Genomic DNA, 20,026 nt, shown 5'->3' on the forward strand with positions numbered 1-20,026 from the left:
CTTGAACATTTAAGTCAATTAACTATTGCTAATGTATTACATCCTAATCTTAGCCAGCCCAATTTAATATTTCAACTTGGTATATGGAACTTGAAAAAATAAAGTCAACTTTTTGGACGGTACTATTTCATCATAAATTATTTACTATTAGTTTTAATTTCTACGTAGATGCGACTGACTTTAGCTCTTGAGTGCGTATACAGGCTAACTGGATCCACCGAACATGATTTGTTAAAAAAAATTGGTAAAATTGTAAACAATGAACTGACCGTGTGGAAGCTAATTAAGAAAATAAACTATCTAAACGATTCACTCTGATCTTAAGTTAGATTATAATTACTCTCTCTCAACTATTTTGTTTTACCAAAAGTCAAGTTGCCCCCCTTGAGTCTTTAGACCACCTCCATTGGTTAGAACCCTTAAAGGGTTCTTAAAATTAATTTACTTTATGAAGTTTAGAACCTCTATTAATGTAATTAGTTGTGTGAAGGTCCAATGGAAGAACCCCATTGAGGTTCTTAAACTTCTTTTTTTTAGAAATTAAATTATTAAATTTAAATATTACAAAACTTATTAATTATTGGATTTCATAACATTTACACAAATCTGACATAAAAACATATGAAAAATAGAAATACAAATTTATAATTAGAATTTTTATACAGACATGAAAAAAAATGCATAAACGAGAAAAAGCCGATTAATTTGTGTAGATTAATTGCATTCGTTCATAAAATAGCTAATCAAAAACCTGTTATATCGTCCCTTAACTAAAAGATGCAAGGTTGATAGATAAACACTACATAAAACAATCAAAGCTCATATCTAAGAAACTTTTGATAAACTAACGGGTTATCACACCAAATATATGAAAAAGTTTAGCCCACTGTGATATCCCCACACACAACATTACCCAATCAAAGATCAATCGACACTCAGTTACTAAAAACCCCTCAACGTTGTTACAAACTCACTTTCCAACCCAAAACCAAATTGAGATTTATCCTAACCTCCTTCTCTATCTCCCTCTTCCTTGTTTTAATATAACACAACAACTCGGTTTTAGAGTTGTTTCATATAGCCAACCAACAAACAGTAGAAGAAAAGATCAAAGAAGAGGCACAAGCGAGCAACCTTTTGTGTAAACTGGATAGAGAATGACCTTTAGAAGACCTTATTTATAAAGTACAAACAATAAATGACCATAGAATTTCTCTAATTCAGATAGAGAATGAGCTAGTGGTAAAATCGTTTTTTCTCCAACATGCTATTTTGCACATCTTCATCTTTTTTTTTGTAAACTGGCTTTTTGCTCATCTTCATCTTGTCTTGCATCAAATTAGATTAGCTAGACTAATCTGAATTGGTCCAAGTTATTGCTTGATTATCAAGCTCACCTAGACTTTACCTTGTTCTTAATCCTTTTTGGACAAAGGTAGACTCTAGTTCGATTTGTAATTCTTCCAAACAAGTCTCATATTCATATATGAAATTGATCACATTTTCGCAAAAGATGTTATTTACGTAAAACCTGAATGCAAAAACCAGTTGCCGCCCATATTCTCGTCTGATTAAATATGGATATGTTTATAGCAAAGTCGATCATAAGAGTTGGATGATTCATACATATTAACATTTGAGGACCAAAACGGATGTTTCTTTCTGTCTCCAAACTTTTTTTTTAGTCAAATGAAATTCCGTCTCCAAAGCAACACTAAAATTATTCATCGTGGTAATACCATAATTAATCATCAGACGTTTAAAAAAAGTTAATGCTAAAGGAAAAAGTTTATGGTCTCTCCTTTTGGCAAGTAAATCCTAAGAAAATTGAATGGTAATTTTGTTAAAATACTTTCATTTGAATTGTAAGCAGGACCAGTTGCCGGCCATATTCTCATCTGATTAAATATGGATATGGTTATAGCAAAGTCGATCATAAGAGTTGGATGATTAAATACATATTAACATTTGATGACAAAAACAGATGTTTCTTTTCGTCTCCAAAGTTTTTTTGTCAAATGAAATTCCGCTTCCAAAGTTAACGATAAAGTTATTCATCGTGGTAATAGAATAATTAATCATCTGATGTTAAAAAAAAAGTATGCAAAAGGAAAAAAATTATGGTCTCTCGTTTTGGTAAGTAAATCCTAAGAAAAATTAATCGTGATTTTGTAAAAATACTTTCATTTGAATTGTAAGCAAGACAACCCCCCCCCCCCCCCCCCCCCCCCCCCCCCCCCCTTCTCAAATCTTATACAACAAAGTATTCAAGACAGAAATGCAGCAATTAATCAAACAAAACAAAACAAATCCAAATCGAAGAAGTCTCGAACACACAAACTGGAGAGTAAAGATTGAGGAGGTAGTTTTTTAATTGTCATTCGTATTTATATTTCTGATATGCTCAAGTAGTTCACGCCTTGTAATGCTTCGTACTGATAGTCCAAATTTACTAGCCTCGTCACGAGATAGTCTAACATTCGATGGAGGTTCTACGATGATCTTCACATTCTCGCAACTCCTTTCAATCATTTTCAAAGCCTTTTGGCTTATTTCAATAGAGTGGCTGATATCGAGCTCCCTAAGCTTAGGGCAGCTGGAAGCTATCTTTGCCATCGATGCATCAGTAACATTTAAGCAGCTCTGAATCCACAAAACATCCAAATTAGGGCAGCTCACAGCTATCTTTGATATTGATGCATCTGTGACACTTAAGCAGCTTTTAAGACATAAAACCTCCAAACTAGGGCATCTGCAAATGAAAAACATGCTACATGTAAACTCAAAAATTAAGTTCAATTTTATTTAAATATATCAACCTAAATTATTTTTATGAAAGGTTAATGCTACACATTTGGTCTAATATTTTGACCCGAACAAAACCAGCCAACCAAATGAACCAAAACTTTTTATTTTCAGATCAAATATGGTTATGAGTTAGATTCAATTTGATAAGCTTTTTTTTAAAAATAAAAATAATTGATTAGCGGTTTTCTTTGGTAGCGACTTAGTTTAGTTTATAAAAGAATTCAAACCAAGCTAACCGAATTAACCAATATTTCGAATCAAACTAACCAAATTTAACCGAAATTATCTGAATTTTTAGTTTTTTACCAGCTTAAACCAAAATCTCATAGAAACCAAAAGACTTCGGTTGAATTCGGCAGAATTTTAGAAATTGAATTAACCGAACTGAAATTTGAAGTTCAGTTCAGTAAGATTTTGGACGAACCAAACTAACTGAAATGGAAATTTCCAAACATATTAAACGGAAATAACCAAACCTAGAGGCCTGCTACAAATAGTGATAGCACATATACCTCTCAGCAGCGTACAACAAAGATTGATCCGAACAGTGCCTAACGCGGATCTCCTTGAGACCACCTTGGCTTCGATCCACAACACACCGGAGAAAGGAGTCAACCTTCTGCTCAAACTCGTAACTAAACCAAAGATTCGAAATCCGAGACCCCTCGAACCAAGTATCTAGATCAAATACCGAGTTGAGAGACGGGTCGTCGCAAGCGTACATCCAAGGCTTGCATACGAGCATTGGTCCTCTCCAACGTTCTTCCATGCTTAGCCGCGAAACTATGTCGATGAGACATTCCTTATTCAACTCTGACCAGTCACGAAGTAAACCAGATCCGATCGCTTCTTTGTTTCCTTCGTTGTTGTCGTTCATTCTGATTATAGCTTCGTTCATCATGTGTTTGATTTTTTCTTCACGTTCTCTTTAACACGAAATAAAGTTGCATATAATCAATCCACTAGCTAATACCTTTTGGTTAATCTATACTCGGTCTTTCTTTTGACTAATCTATACTTGATTAAAGTTGCATAATGTTTGTTTTTTTCTTTCCCAGCATATCTTTATTGTTTCTATCATCAACTTGTTCCCACAGTCTACTTTTGATTAATGTTAAACGGTCTTTCTTATTACCATCTAAAAGCAAAAGAAATAAAATTGGCCTTTCTTATATTGGCCAACTATGTGTGGCCTAATTTGTAATAATGAGTTTGATAAATTTACAGAACACTTAAAATCCATTTTTATTGGGTAGTGATGTTTTGTTCTTCAATAGTTTTTTTACGCAATTAAAAATATTTTAATTTAGTGATTTTTCAATGAAATGAAGACAATTAAACCATTTACATTATTACATTTTAAGGATTAATCTCTTATCTTTATAATCTAAGAATTTAAAAGTCATTAATGAATTTATCATTAATGAATTTGATAAATTCACAAAACACTTTAATCAACTTTCATTGGCTATCAAAAGTTCTTTTCAAGAAATTTTTAAAAACATTTCAATTTAGAAAGAAATCTGTATAACAAAATTGTTATACATTGTTACACTTTTAAGTTATTTATAATTAATCCATGTGTCTAAAAGATTTAAAATGTGAAAGAAAGTGACCCAAAAAAATGAATAATGTGGTTGCCTGGATGAAACGCTTAAATAACCAATGTCATTCAACAAACTCTCTAAGACACTACACGATTTTAACATCAAAAATCCTCCAACAATAATATCACAAATCATAAATTCATGTACATAAAAGACTTTTAAGTGTATGCTTAATGCTCACACATTTCAGCTCTTCATGGCTTAACATATTCCCTGATGAACTCTTGAACTTGCTCTGTTTCTCCTGTTAGTCCAGATGCTTCAGCGACAGTGACTTTGTTTAAGCAATGCGTAAAGGAAAACACTTCTCCTTCAATCCCAAGAGTAAAGTCATTGGCTATGTCAGCTGTTGAAACCGCACTCCTCGAAACCCTAAGTTTCTCTCTGCAAAACACACACAGAATATTAACAAGCTGAAAAACAATGAGAGCTTCTCTTCATGGATAACAGATAATAATCAATGTTACATTTCTTTCTCCATCTGCTTGCGGATGAACTCTTTTGTGTGTGCAGTTATTTTATCTGTCTTGTTACAGCAAAGCAGGACTGGGATCTTATTCTTAACCACGCTTGCATTGGTAAGAATGTCGTAAAGGTACCTGGAGAAGTACAAAACCGTGTTTAAGTGTTCATCTTCTAAGAGTCACTTTATTATGCCTAAGCAAAGCATTTCTTATGAGGTGTTTAACTTACTCTGAAGCTGCACGACAATTTGGGAGGAACTCAAGTGCATCTACAACAAACACAATAGCAGCTGCTCGAGGCAAGTATTCTTCTAGCTTAGATCTAAGCCGAGAGTGCCCAGGAACATCAACAAGATGAACGGGCTTTGTTTTCTGTCAAACAAACACGGCAATGTCTGTTTAATAGTCCACAAAAAACACTTTAGCGTCTTAAACAAAACGCAAGTGAAGATCTTTCTTTACCTTAGTGTTTTCAGTGTGGAGCACAAAGGTACCTTCGTTAGGTTCCATTGACGTCACAGAACCCTGATGAGAAGATCCATCTCGGAGCTGTTATGAAATGCAAATCAAACCGTATTTTAATCTCCAAGAGGAACACTATGAGGGATTTGACCAGAAAACATACTTGGAATGAGGAAAGGAACAAAAAACCATAAACACTCACTCGATAGAAGAGAACGGTTTTGCCACTTCCGCTTAAACCAGAGAGGAGTACAGTATTGGACTTCGTACGCCTGAACAAGCGAACTGCACAAGGCAACAAAAGCGACAACATTCATTAACCACCAAAACATCTGATTTTTTTTTAATTTAACGTATAACCAAAGGGAGATAGATATTCCAAAGACATAAAAAGAAAAAATTGGAAACAAGAAACACAGAAGCACCTTCACACTCAGTGAGCTTATTATACAAGTCTAAAGTGGCATCTTGAAAACATCAAACTCCTCTCAACCACAAACAAGAGTGCAACAAAATTATAACATAGATAAAAAAAATCTATGCCTACAAGGTTCCCAATTCAGATCCGAATATAAAAACTCAAGAAGAATGTGATGGTCTACTACTACTTACTGGAGAAGAAGAAGATGATAGTAAATAACAGAACGCCAATAGCAGCATAAAGTTGATTCGGTGGTATTTGTTGAACAAGTTCAGTTCCTTGATTCAACCACTGCTCCGCCACAATCTTCAAATCCTCCAAGTTCTTCTCCATTGATTCCACCGCTTCGTCTGCATTAAAAAAAAACACACAACGATTTTAAGCTCCAAGGACCAAACAAGTGACCAAATTTAATGATCAAAGAGCAAAGAACTCAACAGAGTGATCAGCTTCTTTCAGGCATTTTAACGAACAGATCTTGTGCAATCGATATATACTTTGTGAATATGAGCAAGGGCTCAATTTATATGGATAAATTCACAAAAAGTTAAATAATTCGCAGATCAACGAGGAAAACACACACACACACACATTTGATTCAAACAAAACCCAGATCGAAAAAGGAGAAATTGTAAAACCCTAGATCCAGAAAATAAACAACGAGACATTGAGAGAAAGTGTCGGAACATAAGAGAAAGAGGTATAGAAAAGAGAAGAAACTCACTCACTGATGAGAAGTACGGCGGGAGTTGAAGAGATGAGAGACTGTGTCCTACGTGATGATGAGAGATGAGAGATTCGTTCTCAAGATGAGAATACGAGAGAGAGAGAGGTTTGGTTGGTATATTTTGAAGTTGGTCAAGGGTAATATAGTCAGATCCAGGGACAAATCTGTCTTAAACAAGTTACGTATCTCAGTCAACGCATATAATAGTTAGTGAATCGGTTTAAATTTGAAATTAAAAAAAAATCAACTTGGACCAATAATTAAACCAAACTCTATATTGCTACTTTTTTTTTTTGTCATCAACACTCTGTAGACCAAGTCGGGTGATCTGCATTCATGTGGACAACAAAAAACGATTGTTTCCTAACACTGCATGCTAATTTTGCGTTCTTGGTACATAAATGATATCTGATCGGGTGAAACTCTCTTTCAAGATCTTGACATCTTCTAAATAATTTTCAAAAGCTGGTCATTTTCTGGTTCCGAAACCATATTCACCAATTGAGAATAATCAGTTGCAAACGTAACCTAAAATTGACGTAGATTCCTCATGCATTCCATTGCCAGAGTAGCGCTTCCATCTCCGCATGAAGGGGAGAAATACTAGCTCTAACATTCTGCGCCCCCAATAAACCATCAAATCCTTCTAGTATACTGAGCCAACCTTGTCCTGAAAAGGTATCACCCTCTTTCTATGAGCCATCCAAAAAACATCATCTTCCTGGAATTGACGGTATGGTCGTATCTACTATTTGTGGTATTGTCCTCTGTTCTTTCAATATTTGTGTCTCAGCACATAGTGTTGATTTTGTTTCTGCCAATTTAAGCATATCCAAAAGATCCACATCTAGATTACTAAAAACTTTATTATTCCTGGCTTTCCCGATATATCATAGTATCCATACAAACTGATGATCTTCCATCTTCGGGAAAACTCTCCAGTACAGATGATCCATATTGTGAAAAGAGAATTTATTGGAAAAATAGCTGGATTTGATGGTATCTTTGAAAGAGTCCAAACCTGGATTGCTGGAGGACATTCAAAAAACACATGGTTTATGGATTCGTTTTGGGCTCCACATCTTCCATAACAAATATCCCCTTGTTTTTTTTTTTTTTGTCAACAACATTATAGACTCAAATAGACTCTGTAAACCACCCCGGGGGATATTGATCCATGTGGACGATGAAAGACGGCTGTGTTCTGGCACTGCGTGCTAGTTTATCCGCCTTTTTATTTTGCGTCCTTGTATCTCCCTAGCTTGTAAATTCTTCTTTAAAGCTATCCATTCTTATATAAGTAGATTTTTTTAAAAATGATTCCCTTTTAATAGTATAGATTGCAACTATGTGGAGGGCTGCACATATGCGGACATTAATATGATTTTTAGTTTTGATATATATATTTTTATGATTCAACATTTATGGTTCAACATTTGAAACTTTTAAATATTATATAGTTTTCATTCTAATTATTCTACTTGATGTTTAAATTTATATCACATATACGTATGCAGTAAATAATTCATGTAGAGTATGTTTATATGTAGTATTTTGATATCATAACCACCAGCACGATTGTGCAGGTCAATACCTAGTTATATATTATTTAGTGATCAATGAAATATAAAAATAATATAATCAAAGTAAAATTAAATTAAATACACTGACTTAATTGTTAGTCGGATTGTAATCTCTGATGCCCCTTTTCAGAGATTTTAAAATTAATCATATACCGACGACGCTTGGAGAGCATATCAAAAGGCTGCAAGGCTTGCATGGATTTTCTTCGATAGGAACTCGACAGAGATCACCCGAGGCTCCTCCTTCCAAACAGCGGTGGCTTCCCCCCTCATGGCGGAGGCTCTAGCGATAAGGGAAGCTCTGCTCCACGCATCCTCATCTGGCTTCAAATTGATCTGGATACGCTCAGATTCCCAAGGACTCATCAAGGCCATCAAGTCGAATCTCCGATCGATAGAACTCTATAGCGTTTTATCGGATGTCGATTCGATTATATCCTCCGATCGTATCTCCGTCTCTTTCTCTTTTGTTTTCCGTAGTCTTAATGGGCTGGCCGATTCCTTGGCTAAGTCCACTCTTGTAACCAACATTTAGGTAATGGGCTTTAAACCCCATTGCTTTATTTTAGTGCATTTTTGAGTTGATTAAAAAAAAAAAATTAAAAAATATCTATTTAAAAAATATAGTTGCCAACTCCTGTAGCGAGGCATGAATTAAGGTTAGACGAGGAGGTGTTGGAGGAACGAGTCTATGCTCTTCTGTTCGTGTTCGATAAGGAGCTTAACTTGTCCTCCATCTCGAGAGTCAGATTTGGGATTTAGGGAATTGTTTTTATATTTATTTTAATATATAAAATTCAACAAAAAAAATTAATTCGATATTCGACAATATATGGACCATGAAATCCATGTATAATAGATTTCTACAATTTAAAGACCAAAACAAATGTTTCTTCTAGCTGTGATCAGAACCGGCCATGTCCATCTTGAGGAGCCGGGGGAGCTCCTACAGCTATCATTTGTCTTCCTATCATTGATGTTTGTTTCACAGCACCCACACCTTTTAACACATTAGCCATTTCTTTAGAAAATTAACTCACCAAAAAGACTAAAATTCAAAAGGAAGCTGAGATGAGAGGATTTATGTAAAATAAAAACTTAGTAAACTATAACTGTGATAAATATTTTGGGAATAAAGAGACACTGACCTAGGTGACGGAATGTAGCCTCTGTCACACCAACCTGAAAAGATGCACATAGAAGTATATGAACCAAACTTAAAAGAAGAAACGCTTGAAGTGTTTTCTTCATTGTCATTGTTTTGTTGTTCTTCCCTCACGTCTCGACCATTAGTGGGTATCTATACAGATCGCAGCAAACAAAATCAACCATACAGTGGACACATAACGTTGAAATGTCAAACTTCTTCGACTTCGTCTCATTCAAGAACGCGGTTTCCGCTGTATCACTTCTTCTGAGCATTCAAATAAAGACTTGACTAAAATTATGTTCCATGAATATAGCTGAATAACTACGGATGCAAGACTTTTGGAGTTTTTGGAATATTTCAGGTTAATCTGTTCATCGTTTGTCATGGTCGTATTTGGTTGAGTTACATTTTAAATAAATTTGTTTAATTATTTTTTTGTAAATTTTGGTTAGAGAATAATTATGTTATAGGACAAGTGCAATTTTGGTAAATTTGGTTAGAGAATAATTTAATAAAAACAAATAATTTTTGGTCAATTAATTAAGTCTTAAGTTTAGATAAAAAAGAATCTAACAAAATAATTAACTGTCATAAGTTGGTAAATATTAAAATGAAGAGTGGTGAGTTATTTTCAAACAGTATTTCAGTTTTCATAATATAGATGGTACATATTAGGGCTGGGCCAATAAACCGAACCCGAAAATCTAAACCGAACCCGATCCGATAAAAATGAATCCGAACCGATCCGAACCCGACATAAATACCGAATGGATCCTGTTTTTTGGTATTTTGGGTTATGGGTATTATCCGAACCGAACCCGGACCTAAATGGATATCCGATAGAACCCGAAACATTTAAAATCACAAAAAGAATTTCTACCAAATATGATCTTAATTCTTAATATGTATCCAAAATACTTTAAGATATTATTGAACTTCTAAAATAATTATCATTTACATGAAGGTTGATGGTGGAATGTGGCGGTTGATGCCTCAAATTTTTAGATTTTGGTTTTGTTTTTATTGAATAATATTTCTCATTTTATGAGAACTTATTTTTTGTTTTATGATTTCATTTATCTGGTTTTTTTTCTATCACTAACTATGTTTATCTTTCGCTTGATTTTGAATGATCACGTTTGATGTTTTTTCTTATTTTTGAATCGATTTCACTTATGTTTTGGCTATTAAAATATGTACAAATCATGTATTTTAAATCCGAAGAACCAATTTCATTTATGTTTTAGTTACAAAATATGTACAAATCAGGTATTTTTAAACCGAAGAACCAATTGGGACCCGAACCCGAAAGTACAATGGGTTATACCGGTTCTTTGAAGATTTACTAACCCCGACCCGAACCCGATAGAACCCGAACCGGTCCCGAACCGAACTTTTATATAACCCGAATGGGGTTGATTTTGATAAACCCAAAAAACCGAAACCCGAATGGATAAAACCGAAACCCGATTGGGACCCCGAATGCCCATGCCTAGTACATATATCTTTATTTCTATGTTAACAATTACACATTTCAAATTAACAACCATGTCTGCTTCTAACATATTATTCTGCTTGGTCTATTGAGATGGTTAATTTCAATCTTCCCGAAAATAGTAATTTCCATTAACCAAAAAGAGGCGATACCATCCTTAAGATTCCACCAAACTCCATAATTTCTCAAACCTTGCTACTAACTTACTAAATTGCAATATTACACGATAACGAAGAGAAGAAGGCATTGTCAGTTAACTGAAGAAGAAGAGGAGCTCAACTCAACATATACTTGGCAAAAGCTTTGGATATAATCGAAAAGCCCATGTACTAATCCTTGAGAGTTTTTCTTGAGAGAATAGTCATCACTTTCCCCTGTTAACATAAAAAAAAAGTGATTGTGTGTTTTCAATTTCTCGTTGTGTGACAAATCCAAGTTGATACATCATAAAAAGAAAGGATCCAGTGGAGATTGTTTGTTACTTACGTGTTCATCATCAGCGTTATGTTGTCTCCTTTAAGAAGAATCCTTCCTGAAAATAGGCATTTTAGAGAGGGTTATTGAACCATAAGATAACAAATAAAAAGAGAGAGACTTGTTATCAAAGAGCGAGTCCAGGAATAAAGAAGACTCACCCAGTTGTTTTCTGGTGTTCTTCTTGATGCTCACTTCTTCAGCTTCATCCAACACTAGGTTCATGTATTCGTCAAACCCCTGCAAGAAAGGAGAAAAAAATTGAAAAGAGGAAATCAATGAGAATGTCATAATCACAAATTCCTCAGAATCAACATAATAGAAGTACGAAAAAACTTCAACTTTAACTCAAGAAAAGAAAAATATGTTAATAATAACTGAACAAGGAACATCCAAAGTCAAGTAAGCAACTCCACGTTTTAACAAATTTTCTGAATTGGCAAAGAGTCAATCTAAGAAAAGCTTGAATTTTAACTCGAGAAGAGTCATAGTATCGCAATAAAAACCAAAACAAGTCAAGTAGATGATAATGACTCAAAAGAAAAGCAGAGTGTAAGAAAAGAGTCAAATCATTACTCTGAGAAGAATCAAAAGGATAGCAATACAAATTGAAACAAGAAAGACACACAGTGAAACCAATGACACCATCATCATAAATCTAACCTAAGAATCAAACTAGTTTGTTTTCTATTATCAGTGGTTCGGTGCAGTAACAAATCAGCCAGGTAACAAATGCAACAGAGAGCTTAGAGATTATCACATAGTTCATGCTTATGGAGAGACAGATTCACAGAGAAACAAGAGAGTATATTGGATGGCGACTTACAGTGATTCTTCCTTCAATCCTCAAATCTTTCTGCTCAAAAAGCCAAATCTGGATCCTAGCTTTCTGCATCACATAGAGAGAGAGAGAGAGAGCACGAATCAGAATACAATAAACCAACACGAATCCAATGGTTTAAGGAGCTTACGCTTTGAAGAAACCTAAAAATCAAGTTCTGGATCCGCCGCCGGCAAAAAAAACAAAAGGAAAAATTAGTAAAAGAACAAAGAGAGAGAGAGAGAGAGAGAGAGAGAGAGAGAGAGAGAGAGAGAGTAGTCGAAACAATAACAGAGAAGATCCACGCACGATAGGTTGGGTCATAATCCTTTGAACTTTGGTGCTCGCCATTGCTCCCGACGTTTCAATTCTCTCTCTCCCTCAAGCTTCGGTGGACAAGAAGAAGAAAAACCCTAAATCACGACGAGAGAGAAAGAGTCGCTGTGTATAGCATTTTATATCTTCGCAGTTCAACTTTCGGCCCATACAAATTAATACACTTATTGGGCCAAAACTTCTAATCTTCTTCTCTTTCACTATCCTTGCAAAAACTTTTTCTTTTTTTCTTTTTATGTTGTGAGTTGAATCTCAAGCTTTTTTAGTTTTCAGGTTTAAGTTTTATTCGGTTGTTATACTTTGGTCTGAATTGGTTAATAATACTTAGGTGTACATGTACTAGTTCTTACATTTTTATACATTGATATTTATTTTTCATAATTAGTAATTAGTGTTATATATTTCACATAGATTATATTCAAAAGACTTGGACCAAATCGAGTAATATAGTTATTTTTAATACAAATATCTGAAATTGTACTCATATACATTTGTTATTTAGATATTTTTAGGTTTTTATATATCAGAACTGAACTCATTCAGAACCATAAGGACTCAACTCAAAATCTGCACATTATTTTGTAATATTCAAATGGGGATTAATTTCAAAAAAAAAATGATACTTGAAAAAACAATCAGTACATAAATGGATAGTCAATGTTCATGTCTAACTGATTTTATAAACTAATAAAAATAACTATTCTCTATGTATTTGGCTAATATATTTTTATTATTTTGATTTAAGTTATTATTTTATTCACAAAAACATTTCTTTGAATCATGTTTTTGGCTACGTAATTTTCCACCGATTGATACTAAAAAAATTTGAGTAAAACAAACTAAACCGTTCGGTTTAACCATATGCAAAACCCAGTTTATTACATTTTTATTTTATAATTGACACAAAGTTAAATGTTGATTAACTCATAAATAAAAATCTGTATTATTAATTTTGTGGCAATATAATTAATGATGTGATGTATTGTTAAGGTAATATAATTAATGAAATTGTTTAACTGAGTATAGGTTTGGAGTATTCATCTCCGATGTTAATTCTTATTTGGACACTTATTCAAGCTTTCTTTTTGGATATTTTTCAAGTATTCTTTCGGTTTCGAAATGATACTTGATATCCGAAAGCTAGCCTACGTACTTTACATGTCTTCTTTTTTAACGTTGATTTATTATGACATTATGTTTTTGCGAAAGATTATATAGACTATTCGATAACTGAAAATACTACATGTTATTAAGATCGTCGCCTAACTACTCACACTTGCACCATGTTGAAAATTCTTTGTAAATCTTTCTTTTGTAGTCTTGCATTAATAAATCGCTCTTTCCAGGACTTAAAACCTGGATTTCATGTAATCTGCTTGAAATTGCATAGTCGGAGGTTTGAATCCCAAACTTTAGTGTAGAAACCTTTAAACCTTAACCATTATGTTACAATGCTTCCACACATGCTTTACATGTAGAAGCTGCATCTTTCATATGATGTAGAGTTCAAAGAGGAATATGGGAGAGCTTGTTCAGTACTTGTATGGTTCAAACGCAAACTTCATTTCTCACCACACAGAGATTTACATAACCAACAGTAACAATAAGCATAGCAGCTATCTATGCTGGCTAAATAATCATATCCAAATACAAAAACAATTAGCCTTTTCTACAAAGAATCCAAGCTTTGAATAGCGATCATGCCCCATTTATCATCAGAGATTGAAATGGAACTTTTTTAATCTCCACAAACGTTGAATACTCAGGATTCATAGGTTGCTTCCATGGCTCACCATCCATTTGCAAGAACGCATCTTTCCAGTCACCTCCTCTTAGCTCAAATCTAACAGCAGCAGCCTAATATTGATCACCAAAAACAGAACCTTGTTAGTACAACACTATGGTTATATGACTGCATTTTTAAGTGGTGTATTTATCAAGTTACCTGAGCTATGTGCTTGGCTGAGATGAGCTCAGTCATGACAAATGACGCATGCCATCCATGCTTGAAAGCAAAGATCTCTATCAAACCATCATCAGAATGTGCCTCCACAAAACCTCTCTGAGGAAAAATAAAAACGGAAAGCCATTAGAGATTTGAGTTCAATGATTGATGAATTGAAAACAGTAGAAGAAACAAATACCTTCTCTAGATAGTCAGGTTTTAGATTACCCCAGGGATGACTTCCACTTCCATAGCTTTGAAGATTCAATGCCACAACTGATCTCACACTACAAGACAAACCAATGCATTAAAGATCATACAATGTAATAAGTGGAAGCATATATATATGTATAGAAAGCTTACTTTTTGGGGACTGCTATCTCTTCCCATTGAGAGCAGTTAACCTTCTTGATGTGGATTTTCAATATGTTCCTAAGTCCCCTGCACAAGCAAGCAACAGTTTCAGTAACAACACAAAAAGTACACAATCAGAAGCGGAAATAACGAACCTTAAGCCTGGATCACTGACACACGGCGTGCAGAACCAACCCTGAGTGCAGCTAAAGCCAGAATAAATAAGCTGCAAAAAGGCAAAACGTTGTGTGGTTACGTAATAACAGACACACAGAAGAAAGAGATTTAGAGTTCGGTTAAATAAAAACAAACCTTGTTTGAGATGGGGCCTTGAGCAAGATATGGTTTAGTGTTGCGAAGATGATGGAAGCCATATGCAACTTGAGCATCCATTCCAATGCTTAAGTAATTGTAGAACACTCCTTCATAGGTCTTTGCCACTGGCGGGGCATCTACTCCTGCCTCTAAACCCTGGTCGAGTTCATTTTCCTCGGATGCTTTTAAAGAGTAAGGAGGATCCACCACTTCTCCAGATGGCATTGACACTAGAATCTTCCAGCTGCAAATAACCAGAGCAGAGCACACACATATTAACAATACAAGACAGAGAGAAAAACAAAACTGAAAAACAAAACTCTATATTCACCTATCTAGCCTAGCAACTGGACCCATGCTTGCGCGATGGAGTGTTCTTTTAACAGCAGATCTCCATGCAAAAGGGAACGAACCACCCTGAAAGAGAAGCAACCAGTAAGAAGACTTGTTGTGAAAACATAAAAGAGAGGAGAAAGATCAACTGACCCAACCAAAACTCCTTGAGAGATCATTCCCTGTACCAAGAGGGATAACGCCAACAGGAGGAATATGTGATGTTTCATCTTTGTTAAGCTCTCCAAGACATCCAAGAACCCAACCAACAGTACCATCACCTCCTGCAACCTATCCAACCAAACTCAAAATCACATTCTAATAACTAAAAGGTAAGAAAATAATATTAGAGTGGAGAAATATTGTTTGTGCTCACCATAATCCTTAACCTAGCTCTGCATTCTTTAGCACATTCATCTCCTTCCGCTGCAACTTTCTCCAAACACGCCAAACCGTATCGAACAAACTCATGTGGCTTCACTTCCGTGAGATCAAACACCTGTTTTTAATACAAAATCACCAATGAAAATTCCAATTATAAAGCCTATTCCCGAAAGAAAAAAATTCACAAAATTCCAAATAATTTTCGACCATTCAAACAGAAACTCAGCATTACAGAAGACTCAAAATATATAATCTTTGAAGTCAACGCATCATCCAACAACAACAAGAAACACACAATTTTTCCAACTAGATCCAGCATCAACTAAGCATGAAACCCAAATCACACAGTTGAAAAATAAATAATAGAAAATCTTGTTAAGACAGAACACAAAACACATCTCTCTTTACACACTAAACCAATCCATTATCCATAGATCAGGCAGGTTTCATTCATAATCTAATCAGAAAGATCCACTTAGTAGATATGAATTAGATTTCAAAACTATTCACAAATCCAACAAAAACAAATTGTTTGACCTTAACCAGAAACAGAGATTCATTGCAGAACACTCAAAATGTTCCTTCTTAAAAAGTCAACTTATCATTCCAACGACCAAAAAAAAAAATTCCCCTACCTAACCAAAAGATCTAACATCAACCAAGCATGACCATTTATAACAGTTGAATAATTTTCTTAACTGAAGCAAAGAATAAAAGAGAATCTGATTAAGACAGAACACAAAACACATCTCTGCTACACACTAAACCAATCCATAGATCAGACCAGTTACATTCACAAAGCAGATATGAATAAAGATTTCACAAACCCAATTAAAAAAAAAACATTTTTTGTTTGGTCTTAACCAGAAAAAAAAAGAAGAAGTCAGTTACAAAGACAAAACCAAACCTGTTCATCGCTCATCAACTGTTGAAGCCTCTCTTTAAGCACCGGACCATGACGACCACCACTTTTAGGATTGATAAACACAACCATCGGCGCGTGAGGAGCCATGTCAGCGACGCCGCCACCGGGAAGAAGCAAATGGTCAGGAATCGCCGAGGCATCTTTCCTTTTGATACAGTCACGCATGGCCAAACGTAAATACTCAGGCATCAACAGCCTCTGACGCAGCTCCTCCTTGTCTACACCGACCCACGTCAGATTAGCAAGCCCACAACCTCTCATCGCCGCCGTGGAATCAACCGTGGATGACCGTGAAGCAACGAATTTCTCCGTCGTTGCATCCATTAAACCCAAAAAAGGTGAATACTTTTCGTGCTGTGATTGGTGGAAATGGAGAATATTCGAAACCCAGATAAATCAAAAACTGGATTTTGACGACTGGGTTTTTTTTTTTCTTTCTTGTGGATTCAAATCAACCAATCTCCATTGACCAGTTTGTTTGTTTTTTCGTTTTTATATTCTTTTTTTTTTCTCCAGAGGTGTTGAATTTTGAAGACAGCGAAGAAAACGTGTAGCAATATGTTTTTTTTCTCAAAAGGAATGACACGGTTGGATTTAATGTGACGTCGTCAGAAAATGCTCAATCTAGGTGTTAATAAGTCACAGAGCTGACACTCTGTATTTTCCTTAAGATCTTTGATAAAATCTTTAATTTCAATGAAAGTTATATTATATTCCTCTAAGTGATTATTTTGTATTATCACAATGATCTCCAAGATTTGAATATTATTACAGGACAGCTAGATTACATACATTTTTGGCTAGTAATACTAATTGACTAGGTAATAATCTGCGTCTTGCGAGAGATGTGATTATTAATTTTTTTTATTAAAAAGACATTAAATCTGTTTAATCTGGATATCAGTTCGGTTTTAAGTTTTTTTTTTGGTTTTTAATCTTCTAAAATATAACTATTATTTTTAATTAATATTCATTTTAGTTTATTCGATTAAAATGATTGATTTTTTTTTTGTTTTATTCCGGTGAAAACCAAAAATTAATATTATTTATTTATTTTCATATTATGAATTTTAGATAATCGTCGTATCGATCCAATATTTTCATATTATAGTTCCTAAACAGATAATAGTTTAAGAAAAATAAAAAAAAATTATTAAGACAAATCATTTCACTACAATTTGGTCGGTAGTGAAAGAAACATTAAGAAAAAATATTTCAACTTTCAAAAAAATTAGATACTTCAGTTGTGGTGAAAACTTAGTTACAAGGTGTTCACATCAAGGTGCATATATATGTGTATGTAAAAAGTATATAAAATAGCTGACAAATATATAAAAATATTGACAATTAATATTAAATGATATTTTTGTTCAAAATAATACATGAAAGATAAAATTAAAATTAATTTTAAATAAAAAAGGCCTTGAGATTAGTCATTTTTTCATATAAAGAAAATAAAATTGTATTCGTAAATAGGGGTGGGCACATATCGAATATCTGGGTATTTGAAAGCATTTGTGTCGATTCGATCTTTAGCCACCTAGATATTCGGTGACTCGGACATCCGAAATGTTTTAGAATTTTAAGGAATAACCGATTTGATCCGTAAATAAAATAAAATTTTAATAATAATTGAAAATTTTAATAATAATTGAAAATTTTAATAATAACATTTTATTACAAAAATAAAACATTATTTAACTTTTTAAATTTTAGTACCTAATATAATAAATTTAATTCATAAAATATTGTAAAACTGATATAAAGTATAATATATATAACATATATATATATAATTCTTTACATATAGGTTTATATATATGCATAACAGATCGAATTAGATATATGTTCTTAAAAATATTAGTATTTGTGATTTGCTTCTTTTTTTGATATTGTATTTTAGTATTTAATTTGTTTTGTAGAGTTACGGATATCCAGATTTTTTTGGTTCAAATCAAAATGGATAACGAATCAAATCAAAATTTATGAATATTTTGCTCAACTTTATCTGTAAACAATAAAAAATATATATATATATATATATATATATATATATATATATATATATATATATATATATATTTTGGGTTTTGATTCGTTATTTATTTTTATTCAAACCAAAAAATTCAGAGTTTTATTGGAACCATGTATGTGAGTTTTATATTAAAAAAAAACTTAAAATACTTAGTATGAACACATTTATGAATATAGTGTGAACGCATTAACATACTTATTATCAAATCATTGTAAATCTGTCTCGTGTTTATTATAGTGTAAATTCATTTATTACAATACTTATCTTTTAATATAGAAGAGATTTATCATCAAAATATAGTTAAAGGACATTTTTTTTGACAACAGAACGAAGTTAAATGACATTTATTCCTATGTTTCATATTGTTTGGCTGATATTAAAAAGATTTTTTCAACCTAATATAATTTAATACTTTTAAGGTTTTATATTAATTTAGGTAAGGAAGAATTTATTTGTTTTGACGTGTATAGATCAGCAAAGAAAATAAATTTTTGTCGTTTATTCAACTTTATTATGTCTCTAAAAATGGACTGAAATCATGATATTTTGGGCAAAATTAAAACCAAATAATTAATTAAGACATTGTTAGAATAAAATATGATGTCATTTATCATATTTAACATTGTTCCAAGACGTGTTTACATACGTTTTTGGGTAATACTAATAAAATGATTTGTCATCGCAATATAGTTTAATACTTTTATGTCTTTTATAACCGAGTAAAGTCAAATTAATTATTTTAAAGTGTGCAAATCAGTATAGAAAAAAATGTATTTTTTTTACTTTATTATATGTCTCTAAAAATGGACTAGAAATCATGGTATATTTTGGAAAACCGAAACCAAATCATTAATTAAGACATTGTTAGAATAAAGTATGATGTTGTTTATCATATTTAAAATTGTTCTATTAGTGTTTATATTGGTTAGATATGGTTTAATATGATTATCAAAATGTAGTATACTTTCACTTTCCACCAAAGAAATATAAAATAAATAATAAAAAACCACTGATATTAATACAGAGTGGCGTTTTCGTAAGTACACAAGTAAATAGTTTGGCGTTCAGTGTAAATTGTAAAACAAGCAACGAAGGAGACCAGACAAGTTGGAGTGGGTCTTCCGCAGAATGGGCCCCACGTTGTTAATGTGCTCACCAATCAGGAATTACTTTTGAGAGGTGCACTTTCCATTCATCATTCATCATTCATCGTTGGATTTTTGGTTATTTCTTTTTGTAAGTTATCACCTTTATTTTCACAATGTCTTTTTTATAGAGACGTTTACACTAAAGGACACTTTCTTTCCTTTGTTAACGTTTGAAGATACATTATGTAGATGGTACACAATATTGGGACAACTGTCTTTTCGTTGGACATTAAGGTCCTC

General features: G+C 33.3%; 4 protein-coding genes across 5 annotated transcripts; all 4 read right to left on the bottom strand.

The window, feature by feature from the left end:
• Positions 1–991: 991 nt before the first annotated feature.
• Positions 992–4,234, bottom strand: LOC125576432 (putative F-box/LRR-repeat protein 19). The gene is made up of 2 exons (XM_048736498.1): positions 3,321–4,234; positions 992–2,752 (listed from the first exon to the last, which is right to left on the bottom strand). Exons 1-2 carry the CDS (start codon positions 3,707–3,709, stop codon positions 2,371–2,373), a joined length of 771 nt encoding a protein of 256 aa, XP_048592455.1. The 5' UTR covers positions 3,710–4,234; the 3' UTR covers positions 992–2,370.
• Positions 4,235–4,456: 222 nt separating this feature from the next.
• On the bottom strand, positions 4,457–6,647 carry LOC106357703 (signal recognition particle receptor subunit beta-like). 2 transcript variants are annotated; one of them, XM_013797392.3, is made up of 7 exons: positions 6,491–6,647; positions 5,954–6,112; positions 5,544–5,626; positions 5,342–5,428; positions 5,109–5,251; positions 4,883–5,014; positions 4,457–4,799 (listed from the first exon to the last, which is right to left on the bottom strand). In XM_013797392.3, exons 2-7 carry the CDS (start codon positions 6,093–6,095, stop codon positions 4,610–4,612), a joined length of 777 nt encoding a protein of 258 aa, XP_013652846.2. In that variant the 5' UTR covers positions 6,096–6,112; positions 6,491–6,647; the 3' UTR covers positions 4,457–4,609. The 2 variants fall into 2 exon arrangements, with proteins under 2 accessions (XP_013652846.2, XP_013652845.2); XM_013797391.3 differs by having other exon boundaries at positions 6,487–6,613.
• Positions 6,648–10,826: 4,179 nt separating this feature from the next.
• Positions 10,827–12,473, bottom strand: LOC106357702 (small nuclear ribonucleoprotein E). The gene is made up of 6 exons (XM_013797390.3): positions 12,321–12,473; positions 12,163–12,189; positions 12,018–12,080; positions 11,353–11,431; positions 11,204–11,249; positions 10,827–11,091 (listed from the first exon to the last, which is right to left on the bottom strand). The coding sequence occupies exons 1-6, from the start codon at positions 12,360–12,362 to the stop codon at positions 11,082–11,084; spliced, it is 267 nt and encodes an 88-aa protein (XP_013652844.1). The 5' UTR covers positions 12,363–12,473; the 3' UTR covers positions 10,827–11,081.
• Positions 12,474–13,891: 1,418 nt separating this feature from the next.
• On the bottom strand, positions 13,892–17,158 carry LOC106357701 (diacylglycerol kinase 3). The gene is made up of 10 exons (XM_013797388.3): positions 16,586–17,158; positions 15,671–15,793; positions 15,448–15,585; positions 15,293–15,378; positions 14,959–15,205; positions 14,802–14,872; positions 14,656–14,733; positions 14,492–14,579; positions 14,293–14,409; positions 13,892–14,204 (listed from the first exon to the last, which is right to left on the bottom strand). The coding sequence occupies exons 1-10, from the start codon at positions 16,925–16,927 to the stop codon at positions 14,046–14,048; spliced, it is 1,449 nt and encodes a 482-aa protein (XP_013652842.1). The 5' UTR covers positions 16,928–17,158; the 3' UTR covers positions 13,892–14,045.
• Positions 17,159–20,026: the final 2,868 nt, after the last annotated feature.

The sequence above is a fragment of the Brassica napus genome, chromosome A7 (genome assembly GCF_020379485.1).
Source record: "Brassica napus cultivar Da-Ae chromosome A7, Da-Ae, whole genome shotgun sequence".
Lineage (NCBI taxonomy): Eukaryota > Viridiplantae > Streptophyta > Magnoliopsida > Brassicales > Brassicaceae > Brassica > Brassica napus.